The 13,677-nt window shown below is 30.3% G+C and overlaps 1 protein-coding gene across 1 annotated transcript in view; it reads left to right on the top strand.

Moving 5' to 3' along the window:
- LOC122271888 (uncharacterized) overlaps positions 1-11,375 on the top strand; it is a 60,868-nt gene extending 49,493 nt beyond the window's left edge. The window contains exons 9-10 of the mRNA XM_071181290.2: positions 9,431-9,476; positions 11,103-11,375. Coding sequence (XP_071037391.2) covers positions 9,431-9,476; positions 11,103-11,138 — 82 coding nt within the window. The 3' untranslated portion in view covers positions 11,139-11,375. The remainder of the gene's footprint in view (positions 1-9,430; positions 9,477-11,102) is intronic.
- The last annotated feature ends 2,302 nt before the right edge of the window (positions 11,376-13,677 follow it).

Genomic DNA, 13,677 nt, shown 5'->3' with positions numbered 1-13,677 from the left:
ATGTATTATTAGTGAGTTCAAAAAGAAAATTGAAAAACGTAATAACAAAATCCAACATTTTTTATTTAAAATGTATTAAATATATGCATAAAACTCAAAAATGAATGAAAATAACTTGTAGCAATAAAGGAAACGAAGGAAATAAAAATAAAAATATGACCACCGAAGCCGACGTCTTCAGGGGGTACCGGCCCCGGTAGCCATAAAACAAAACCTTTTCTATTGAGGGGGAGGCAATTGTCTAAAGTAACACCATAAGTACCCCGAAGGTTTTGTATAGAAGTCCAAGAAAAAACATGAAATACAAAGGACCAATTAATTTAGAAAAGAAACTCAAACAAATTCATCAGAAAATAAAATTATTGACAATCCAAAAAAATTCACCATAAATACTAAAAATTAATTATTTAAAATTAAATAATGAACTTATATTTGGAAAAGATCTATTAACATCAATTGTCATCCACTACAAGCTAAATAAAATGTATTTGAGCTTGATTGGATAAATAGAAAGAATTATTATCTGTCACAATAAACCAGAAGGGAAAGTAATAATTTTATTTAAAAGAATGCTACGATTTTAAATGCTTAATTTCTTTTAAATGGTAATTTTTTTCTAAGCATAATACAACTGTATTCTTTATAAATTGAAGTCGAATAAATTTTTTTTAATTTCTACTTTTGATACATTTGTTTTGTTTTTCGTTAGAGGAACTTGGAAAAAATATCTTTCTTTTTTTAACGTTAAATTTCAACAAAAAAAAAAAATTAATAAGTTTCATCTTTAGTCAGTGTTACACTCATGTTATTTAAAAATCTTTTTCAATTCTAGTGCATAAATTTTCAATGCCAGTTTGATAAAAATCAATTTATTTTAAAACAAAATTTCTTGAGATGACATATTGGACATCTCCCATATTTTCTATTCTATATGGAATAAAGTAAAGTAAGGTGGAAATCCTATAGCGCAATATCGGTTGAGTATGGAGGCTAGTACAATACCTCCATCCCAAATCCATTGCTTTTTTACAAGGTTCATCTTCCCCATCAATGCTAATCAGAAAGATTAAAATTATTGAATCTAAAATTTGAAAAGTGCTTCAAAGAAAAGAAATGAACTGATTAAATATTTACAAACAAGCAAGTCTCTCTAACTTTAAAATATCGTTGGCTTGACTTATAGTACACAATTATAATTAATAAACCTCAATAATGTTGATTAATGAGAAACGAATACCAAAATTTACGGAAACGACAGTTCTTTATTCTTTCCCTAGTCTTATTAACTATACCCTAGTTTATATTAATTTAAAGAGAGTCTTTTTTTTTATTTAAATAAAAATTTATATTTGTTAATTCAAAATAAATATTTGTTAATTTATTTAAATAAAAAAAAAGATAAAAGTGGTAGAAATCATATTATTGCGGAATAAAATCTCATTCGGATGTTACAAAGCTCCTTCAATAGTGAAAATTTAAAATACCCAGAAGCCAAACCAGAAATCAAAATTATCTGTTTACATATAAAAAGGAGTCTTTTTGATGTCAGCAACAAAAGCAAATTGATGTTTTCTAAACCTAAGCATGATGCACAATAAATCATCCTGAATTATACCTCCGTTGTACTGTAAACAATTTAATGATGTTCCAGTAGAAGTTAATGCACTTGCGTTAAACACAAATCTCAAAGGGGTACTTTCGGATTCAGGTCTAAACACACAATGACGAGGAATATAATGCTGCACATCTGGTTCTTCAGACTCTTGTACTTCCTCCATATGATCCATATTTAAATACTCTAGCATAAATGCTTTGTGAAGTTCACAAAATTGAGGTTCTCTAGCAAGGCGATTCTATAACGAATTCACACTACTTTTACTTTTACAAACACAAGATTTTTTCTTAGATTCACCCAGACACGACGGATCTTCTCTAAAGGGCATTTTAACAACATATTTTCCACTCTCACACACTGTTCTTGAATAATTTTCAAGAAAATGCTCTCCACAAATTTCAGCTTTTTTAGTTTTAGAAATTTTAGACTCTCTCTCTCTCTACATTTTCTATTTCCCAAAAAGTTTTTAATGTTTTTTCTAACTCAAAATTATCTGTAACGAGCCCACAATATATTTTATTTTCGTTTTTGGTCGGAAGACTCCCACTGACAATATACTCGAAAGCGCTATTTTGCAATCTTAAATTTTGTACCCTGAAGGAAAATGTGACCCGATTTTAAGATTTCACAAAAGTGTTCTGCTCCTTACAACAAATCAATAGGACTCGGAATAAATATTATTTAGTGATAGAAAATTTACATTAAGAGGATTAGCTGGTGTAAATTCTGTAATTTTAGGAATTACTACAAAATTTAAGTTTAAATCAAAACTCTTATCTCTATTTAAAATAGTAGCATTAACTTTCGATTTTATGCTCAGAAACATATTATTTATTCCCGATACAGTTATATTTGAACTTGACCTATTTAAATTAAGAGAATCTGCTAACCTTTTTATTCATAAAATTAGAATTCGCTCCCACGTCTAATAATCCTCGAACTTCAAAACACTTATTTGATTCATCTTTAATTAAACAAATAAAAGTGCTGAGTAAGATTGTTAATTCTTTTCCCATTGTAGTAGAAGAAAATATATTTTCCCCACCCTCACATACAAGCGTCTCGTAATACACAGGCATATAAAAATTGGTGCCGAAGAATTCAAGGACGATTGAATGTTCCTATTTTCATTATTCATTTGATTCCAAACTATTTATTTTTTGCTCTCGCGGAAAGTGAAGAGAAATATGATGCCTTTTTCTGCAAATACTACAAAAGATTTTGTTTCTACACTCACTTACGTTATGATTATTTAAACAGTTAAAGCATAAATATTTTGATTTAACGAACTCAACTCTATCACTTACGAACATATTTTTATAAATAGTACATTTATACAAAGGATGAATTTCATCACATAAAATACATTTAGTATTTTTTACATCCGTTAGAAGCGCCTTTGACATAGTTTTCGAGTTATTTTTATAACTCATTCTAGCATTATCAACTACGGGTTTTCCCCTAGAACAGTGTTTCCCAAACTTATGACTTTTGTGTACCCTTTCTAAATTTTTCGTAATGCTGTGTACCACTAATAAAAAAATGAGTGTATTTTTTACTATAAAAAAAATTGCACAAAAGTTAAAAATCACAACTGGCTGTTGACACCACTAATTATTAACTGCAAACTCCGCAAAAAATAGCAAATAGAAAAATACGTAATCGTAAATTTTCATGGCTAGCTTTGTTTTTAAATAAGTTTGTTTGAAATTTTCGTTTATTGCAAGATATTTCGCATAAGGACGCGTACCCTCGCTAAACTGTTCCCGTACCCCTGGGGGTACGCGTACCACACTTTGGGAAACACTGCCCTAGAAGTATAAAATAAATCAATCTCCCTAGCTAATTCTACAGGTTTAAACCAAGAACTTGCTTCTTAAATTTATAAAGCGCATAACCTCTCTATCAAGTGTTTGATTAATTTTATCAGATACTATTAATTGCTTTAAAGTTTCGAAGTCAGTTACATTTTTTAACTTTAAATAATATTCCCAACTCGTTATTAATCTAGACGCGAATTGCACGTACGTTTCACTCGTCATTTTTTAAGCTTTCCTAAAATTCTCTAAACAGATTTTTTTTTGGGGGGGGGGGATGGCTCGAATTCTCTCAAAACTATAGTTTTAACTTTAGAATAATCTCCTAATTCGTCATCTTTAATGTATGTAATTATATTTGTGGCTTTTTCCCCTAACAGATTTAGAAGAATTTCAGCCTTAAATTTCTCAGGGACATTTTTTGAAATAAAAGCTCTTTCTAATGACGAAAAGAAATATCCCCGTCCTTCTGGTCTATTAGGGATTTTATGAGTTAAAGTCCTCACACTTTTAATGAGAGAGTCTAAAGATTCTACACTTTCGTTTTTCACACTATCAACAGGTAGTTCACTTTTAGATTCGATTCGCAATTTAGCGAGCTCAAGTTCCAATTTCACTCTTTCAGCTTTTAATTTTTCAATCAATCGGATTTCATCACTTTTTCTTCCTTCGATTATGCTATTTGCTAACTATTCAACTAACTCAATGTTATTTTTATACGTATCACAACTCTGAAATGCAGTAATTAGATCAACAATAGTTTTCATATTAGAAATGTCTACATTAAACTCGACAGCAAGCCGAACATAGTCCTCTTTTTTTAGCACTTTTAAACATATTGAACTTCAATAACTAAATAATAAATCACGTACCTTTTATTAGGTATATTATCCACTAATTTCGCTACTGATAGCTCTGATAGACAGGACCAACAATGGCTCTGACGATAGCTCAGTTTACATAAATTCTCGATAAAATAAAAGTTCTCAAAACTCAGAAAATGGACTGTAATTATTAGTCACAATACTTTATTCACATAACTCATTTCTCCCATCCGAGCTCTTCGGATTCATAACACACACTAAAATTTCATAGATGGTGCTTCTGGCATCAACAAGGAGCTTAGATTTATGTTAATTTTAGAGCAAAAGAATTTTTTTTTTAACATTTTGTTTTTATTTCCGGAAACTTTATTTTATAAATAAATTACCTTGTTCGACAAATTTGATAAACATTATAACTTATGTTAGAAAATAAATTTAAAAAAAATACATTCATATACAGGAAACCCCTATAAATCCAATAAACTACAAATTATATTTTGTTTTTAAACATAAATTTTTTTTATTTTAAAATATTTCATAATGGCAATTTTTGGATTTGTAATAACGATGTGCAAGACTAAATCCACTCATAATCAAAAATTATGAACAAAAGTTTGATTTTAAAATTTTATGATATGAATAACTAATACGTTTACGTAATAGTATATATGTTACGTTTAATATAATTCAAAAAAAAATATTTTGTTGCAAAATAAAAAAAATTATAATATTTCAGATTTTTTTTAATGCATACTACATTTTCATTAAATAAAGCATTGTTTTTATAATTAATTACATTAACGTTAAAAAATGTAAAACTTGTGCAAAATTTTTTGCAATAGTAATATGAAATTAGTTATTTAAATTATTTAAAAAAGCATCCAATGCGCACACAATGTTAACAAAATTTTTAATTAGCATATTTAAATGAATGAAAACTGATTCAAATTAATATTAAATGTTATTTTATAAATAGAGAATAATTAGATATTAAAATATTACTTACTTTTTTCAAAAAAGATGAAGTCTTCTCAGGGGCCCCCAGCAGGGGGAAGGTGGGCGCACGATGCGCCCACTTAAAGCTTGGGGGGGAATTTTTACACTAAGTAAAACGAATAGTTTGGGGGGGGGATTTAGAATTTACCCAAGAATGCGCCCAAGAGCTTGGGGGGGATGGGGGCTACTGAGCCTTCTTAAAGCAAAGTTTCATAAATAAGGATTCTCAATCTATGTGTAGAAATACTTGTTGAACCACCGATAGATGGCAGCGTTTATTGTAAATTAAATTGTAACCGCAACTGTAAAAAGATATTGTTAAAAAGAGAGATATCTACACCTTTTGAATGTAGCCTTTTGTCCTGTATATCACATGTTATAACATATTTTTGCTGTTACTTACTCCTTTGTGGTTATTGAGTAGTTGTCCTGTTTCTCAAGAAAAATAATAAATTCACTAATAGTTTAGATAAATCTTCAGTGTATTTCATAACCCATTGGAATTAATTAAACTCGAAAAGAGAAACTATGCACATTAGTATAGGTTTCCGCGAATAAAAAGAGAAAGTTTTTTTTCTTTTCTTCTTTATGGTTACTTTTTGGAGGAGTAGCAAAAACCAAAAAAAATCATCTTTGTGTCAATAAGACATCAAAGATACAGTTCATTTGTTATTTAGACAAAACTATTTAAGAGGAAAAAAAGCATTCCATCACATGCGGTGATAATAGTATTCCATAGATATAAATTCCCTATATTAGTTATTCCCTATATTAGTCCCTGCAGTATTCATATGGGCATTTGTTCATTCCAACCCCCCTTGAGACGATAACCACTGGTATTCAAAACTTTTGCTATTCATGTCATCCTTTATCACAGGCAATTTTCAGAAGATGAATATTCTGGACACACAATTCTGGAGAACACCACATTCACAATGATAGTTGCAGTCAAAAAAAGATCAAAAGCGCCGTCTTTTCCCTTTCAGGAATGACAATTTTAAAAGGTCAAGGTATTTAAACACGAAGTTAGCTGTGAATGCATATATATTGCACATTAATTTTATAAATTAAAGAAACATAAGCATTTTTTTTTAATAAAAATTTTTTTTAGGAAGCTTACCGAGTTTTAGAAAAAAGTAACGATTTTATTCGACATTTCCGTTACAAATACTTGTACTTTTTCCCTAAAAAAGTAACGAAAGTACAAGTAAAAGTACTAAATTTAAAAAGTAACGAAGTACAAGTAAAAGTACGTACTTTTTACTTGTTCCGGCGGTACAAGTAACGAAAGTAAAAGTACTGCCATATATGATTACATGCAATTATGTACATTTATACGTTGAATGTACATACAAATATTGTCTGAACATATAAAATTTCTTTGTACATTCCTGCCTTATATGTGCATATGTATTATCGAACTATATAGATATATACGTACATACATATGTACATAGGTTGTGTGTACAATCCATATATCTATGCACTTGTAAACGTACATGGATGCATATTATTTACTCAGCTATATGTACTTATAGTGTACCTGTAAACAATATTCTTACATTTTGTACGTAAATACGTACAATGTATATACAAACGTACATTGTATATACGTGCTATTATCGTACATTTACGCAATGAATGTACTTACGTACATATATGCGTGTTTACGTATATACATTATTTTCACATACGTTCATAATAATACGTTTATTATGTATTGTCTGTGTTTACGAATATACAGAACATTGCATTTGCATACAAATTATCATACATGCATACATGTATCATAAATGCATAATTATGTGTACTAAGCATATGCGTATTGTATGTATTATGCATATTACAAAATAATTATGTGCATTATAAGTACAAACAATGTTTGTGCAAACATTGTACACGCATATATAGGAATCAAGAATTGTATGTAGTACATGCATGCGTACATTCCATGTACATAAAAATATGCAACCCCATACATACTTACATAAATGTATTTACATATAGTGTGCAATCATAATTTCTTGTAATCGTCTAGTTTGATTACAAGTAATCACAATTACTTGTAATAGCAATTACTTGTAATCATGATTACATGTAATCATATATTTTGATTACTTGTAATCATGATTACCCGTAATCGTTTTTGTAATTACTTGTGATCGCAATTACTTGGAATCATGATTACAGTTGTAATCAAAATTTTAGTGAGTTGGAATCAAGATTACAAACAATTGATTACTGTAATCAATTATTGTAATCACGATTACAGTTGTAACCTAAACTTTTAAAAATGTAATCTCGATTACAAGTAAATGATTACTGTAATCGACTATTGTAATCCTGATTACAACTGTTATCAAAGTTGTAATCACGATTACAAGTAATTGATTACTGTAATCGAAAAATGTAATCGATTATATTTTTGCCCATTTCTTCCACCATGGTATTCAGTGTGTTAGTTTTTGCTTTTGAATACATAAATATATTTTTCTATTCCATGACCGTTGGTTTTAAATAAGTAATTACTTAGAAACACCTTTAAAATAATTAATATAAATAAAATAAAAGCACGTGGTATCAGACAAAGTGTACATTTTGTTAGGTAAACCACTAGTGCTACCTCATAATGTTCATTGAATTCATCTGGCATAGCGAATATAAAATAATTTAATAGTAAAATACGTACAATAAACTATTTTTTGATCAAATGAAGCTATAAGCTAGAAATTATCACTGATGTATCTTTAAATTATGTGAAAACTGATTTGTTCAATTTTAAACAACTAGGAGGCTTCGCCCCCTGCTCGCTGGCACTCACCAACCCCCGGAACTGCTTTCGCAGTTTATTTCGGATTTCTTCGCAATCCGATGCTCGCTTTGCTCACTCATTGGATACGTTCTTAACGTCTAGCTTTTGTATACTTTTTTGAACACTGAAGTTCTCACTGTAGAAAATTCTGAACCTGTGCATTTCAATATTAATTTGAAATTGCAAACAGTTCACATATTTTTCTTAATCACACTATTCTAAATTTCAGTTGTTGAGGAAAGTAACTCTTGTAAGTTTTGTTTTAAAGTCTTTCCCACCAGAGGGCTAAACCCACGTGTTGTAAAACAATATGAAATAGTACTGAACGCCGGATGTAAAGCATCGGCTTCGATAAAGATAATTTTGTGAGAATGTTTTTGATAATTCGGTGAGAATTCACCCGATTAGACATATGATGCTCACTACGTACTCTTGCTCCCCGAAGCCTATCAATTAAAAATGAAAACTGTTGCCAACGCGAGAAAAGAAATATCATCGGTTTTATTGATACATACGTATTAGCGTTTTATATAATATAGATAACTAACGGTTAACCAATCGGAAAATTCCATTAGGTTTGTCGCTCATCCTGCTAGAACGATTTATCGCAGAATGTCTAATGTTGACAGTGACCGCTTCCTCGTACTTGAAACTATCTGTATGCCAAATTTCATTACTTTCTATTTTACAGTTTAGGAGTCTATAAGGGACATACGCACACAGACGTATTACATTCATTTTTATATATCTGGATTATAACCGAATTCAAGTTACATTAGATTATTACTCATATAATACTATATGGATAAAGAGTGGTGAACATAAGAACTTAGATAAACTGCAATTTTTTTGTGTTCAAATGTCTCCAATGTAATTATAATTTTAACTTAATTGAAATTATTTTAAAAAATGGAAGTTGAAACAATAATATAACAATAGAAAAACTATATGGTAGTTCATTGTATCCAAATCTCTTGCTGCTATTACAGCAGCACAAATCGATATAGTTAAAAGTTATCGATATCGATCAAATTTAATCCCATTCTGGTCGTAAACTTTGGATTAATAGATTTCTTTTGATTTATTGGCTGCTGTTTTACAAAGTTGACAAAGAGAAAACTGGTTAGAAATAGGCTAAACATGACTTAAATGTCATAAATAACTGTTTAAACTCATAAGAATTATGAAAATAACATATTCGCAAAATCGGTATTTCATGTGGTAATAGAGCTTTTGAGAAACAGACTTTACTGAGTCATGACGTTACTAACACACATAGATGTTAAAAAGTCATACTAAAATTTTACAATTTAAAGGTACATTAAGCAAATAAATAAATATTTATTATTTTTTCAATTTTTTGCAGCGACGTATTCTACGAAGTTTCCACGGATGTTTCTGAGATAGGCCAAGTAAGTCTATAAACTATTTTTTAAAAAAATACTGTAAAAACTATGCCATTTGTAATTGTATTTGCAACTGGCAACCAGATAATGGTCTTAATAATAATAATATAAAATAACTGGTTTAAAGACCAAGCGTTTTGATAATATGTATTACTATTGAGTTTTGAAGGGTCACTGATTACTAGTGTAATATGTCTCATTCAAAAAAGCCACTCTGATTTTGTGCTATATTTTGGCGTGAAGAGATTCCATGAGAACCAAACAACAGTAACAGTATTAAAAGAGTTTATAACCAAACACTCATTTCTAAAGAGCAATTAGGGCGGGAAAGTGTCCAGTCGAAATAAAGCTGCAGCTTTTAATAGCCAATATATCGACCATCTTAAAGCATGGCCTGAAACACATGATGTTGCATATCATTTTCTAAGCCTTCCAGAAAAAATTCACTGTCATCCCAGTCTGCCACAGACTGAAACTTCTGGTTTTTAGTACATACAGTTCTACTGAGGATAGTCCCTACGTTTCCATCCATGGCAAGCACCCTATTATCCAAAAAAACTTTACTCGCAAGATTTTTGGACTTGATGCATTGTCTCACAGGAAAAAAACTGATTTGTCCCAACAATTCTCATTACAAATGGCAATAAATTGGTTTTAAGCATCGATTCCTAATCGGTAGCTTCTATGGCGGAGAAAGTTGATTAAATTTAACACCTTAGCCGAAGCCTAATGTTAAAGATCACCCATCTTACTGTAAATTGGAGAAGGATTTTTTTTTATCACCCACTGTTTTGTTTTATCAACAGTTATTTGCGAAATAAAAGAGTTAAACAACATCTCAAATTAAAGAGTTAACTACAAGAAAAAGATGAGAAAAAAGAAGTATTTGTATGCCCCAGACAGTCGTTATATCAATGGAACTAGAGAGGAAGATGATTACTTCTCCATTATACAGCAGGATGGAAGTACAATAATAATGGAGCTGGAATAGCCTGGTCTGAAGGCTTGTGTTCGTGAGGTCGAATTCCGACGACTGACGAGTCCCCATGTGCGCATGTTAAATTTGTGTGGGCATATAACTAGTGCATGTTAAATTTGTCGAAGTTACTAAGTCCTCCAAGTTTTTATAGCAAACCAATTTCTCTGATATTAGACGATATATTATATAAATATAGAATATTTATTATAGCAAGTATTATATTAATATATTATAATAATTAGACCAAATTATTAGACACGATGTAGTTTTTTAATACTTATATGTTTTGAACTAGTTCATATGCAATACTTTTATGCTTAAACATATACTATGTAATGGGTTTTTATTCAAGAGACTCTTTATATACTTCCTATCTTTATTTATATCTAACGTAATGCATTACAATATTAACTAATTGATACACGAACATAAAGCAAGTACAAAACGGTTTCAGCCACAATAACAATAAAGCTGTACAATATCTCCTGATATTTAAGATTTAACATGGAGTATTATAGTGCATATAATAATTTGGCAAGGAACTGTACAAGATTACATTATATTTATGCTTTTGATTTTCTTTAAACCATTTAAAAAACAATTTCTTTAGAGAGATTATTCTTGCCACTGATTTGTATTTCTTTTTTTTTCAGGGAGAATGCAGCGTTGATAAAAATAACGATCCGTAAGAAAATTCCATAATATTTCATATTCATAGATCCCACTTATTGCTAATCTTACAAGCGCATCCGTAATCACCGCTTTTATTAAATGTTTTCTTAACCTTGTCAAATACATTAAAACTACGGGTAACATATTATAACAAAATTGCTGATAAACAGACATATTTTCTAATCATTATGAATAACCCGACAACAGAATTTGTCCTGATGTCTTTAATGATTCGTCAGGTTATAGAACATTTTCCTGAACCCAATTATGCATATTTTTCAAATTCCACTTTTGACATGATTTGTAAAAAATATTTAAAAATCTCGGTCAATATGAAACAATTTGCGTAAACTTGATAAATTGAAATGAATATAATTAATTGTCTTCATCTATACAGTGTTAAAATTGTTTTTTTTTTTCTACGTGGTTTTAAATTTATCATAAAACTTTCACTTTCTCATTACAAATGGCAATAAATTGGTATTTAGCATCGATTCCTAAACGGTAGCTTCTATGGCGGAGAACGTCGACTAAATTTAACACCTTAGCCGATGCCTAATGTTAAAGATCACCTATCTTACTGTAAATTGGAGAAGGATTTTTTTTATCACCCACTGTTTTGTTTTATCAACAGTTAATAATTTATGGTTCATGTTATGTTCCCAAATTATGTTATGTTCAAGCAATAATTTTTACATGCAAACCTAAAAAATCGTTCAAAATTGGTACTTTGGTACATTTATTTACGCATCACTAGATCTACACAATGGGCTATTGGCGACGGCCTAGGAAGCATCCCTGAGGATGATCCAAAAACATACCATCGCAATTTTGATCCTCTGCAGAGGGGATGGCTCTCTTGCTTTGGTAGACCGCCGACTTAAGCGCGAAGTCGAGCACTTTATGATAGAACAGTTTAACGAAGATCGATGCCACATACCCTCGGTCCCTACGCAGGCTTATCAAAGTGGTCACAAACCCTCCTACTGACAACAGCCAGTGATGCTTGACTTCGGTGTTCTACTGGGAACCATTTATTTACTATCAGTCCACTGCGGGACTGTTAAACAATTCGATTGTATTGATTGATTGTATTGATGAATTGCATGTCCAAATTAAAGGACTTTAAAAGAAATATACACAAATGACTTTATAAGAAAGACCTATTATTATATTAGATAACTATGCGAATTTAACATTCCTGAGACTATAAAATATGATGAAAATTTCTAACTTTTTTATTGTCACAGAACCTTTAATCAATCTCTGCCAGGTTCGAATCCCTGCGATGACTTGTCGAAACGAATTCCGCACCCGGCTTGCACCGACCACAGTGCTGAAGTAAAATATCCTCATTGGGAGACAGATCGTGGATAAGAGTCCCCTTGCCATCAGGCTAACCTTGGACTGCTTCGTAGTTTTCCTCTCCATGTAATGCAAATGCGGGTTAGTTCCATCTAAAAGCTCTCCAGAAGGCAAATTTCTCCCAATGCTTAATCCAGAAGTTCTTTTGTCTTCTGGATTGGGTTCAAGGCTACGGAGTTGAACATTAGCAGTCGTAGGCTCCCAAAAATTGGGTCGGCAGGGATTGGGCATTCGAATTATACGGGTTTAACCTGCTGAATCAGACGTTGAATTTAAGTAATAGTTAATGAGAGGCATTTTTTTCCAGATCTTTTCTTCGTGATTCTAGCTATGGCACCCAAATTGTATTGCACAACTCGCTTTTCAAAATTAGAGCACTTTAAAAAATTGTGGAATTATAAAACTAAATCTACCAATAGAATAAGAAAATTTATCTTGATACAATAATTAAAGCACCTTTATTGACCATAATAATATCAATTGGTTAGAGTTCTAAAATGTCTTTATTAATAAGAGATACATTTTGCACTCGGATTATAAAAAAATGTATATGACCTAACATTTTCATAACCGTAAACTCTTAATTTTTTTTTAAAGATATGAGGGAATGATTTCAGTTTATATTGATTTGAGCACCTTGGAAATAACTACATATAACTGTAGTCCTAAAATTGAAGTAAGTTTTTTTTATTCATGATCATTTTTAATTTTTATCAAATTTCATTTCGAAAGCCGAGAATATTGCGTTCAAGATGTTTGACACAAATAAGATCACGAGTGAAGCGCAAAATAATTTCCTTTTACGGTTTTCAAGTAGTAAATATTCCCGTATTTTATAAATTGATGTATTGAAAACATGTTTTTAATACATGTTTTAAAAGCATGTATAAATAACATTTTATTGATACTGTAGTCTTGTAGGAATACACTCGTCCTTTCTTGAAAGTATAACAGTTCCTGTTTGACATTTTTCATTCAATACAATACAATAATTACTGTACAATACAATGAAATGTAATACGATGCAATGCAATGCAATGTAGAATAAAGTAAAAAATAAATAAAAAATTTAATCTTTGGTTCATTTTTTTAAAACAATTTATAATGTAAGTGAAGTTACAGTGTAAGTCTAATTTTAAATATTATCATTGTTAGTATATTGAATATTACATCGATATTGGATAGTACATC

This window comes from Parasteatoda tepidariorum, chromosome 8 (assembly GCF_982258835.1).
Source record: "Parasteatoda tepidariorum strain Cologne lab strain chromosome 8, Ptep-v5.0, whole genome shotgun sequence".
NCBI classification, from domain to species: Eukaryota; Metazoa; Arthropoda; class Arachnida; order Araneae; family Theridiidae; genus Parasteatoda; species Parasteatoda tepidariorum.
Note: the sequence above shows the minus strand (reverse complement) of the source record. Positions and strands in the feature narration are given on the sequence as shown.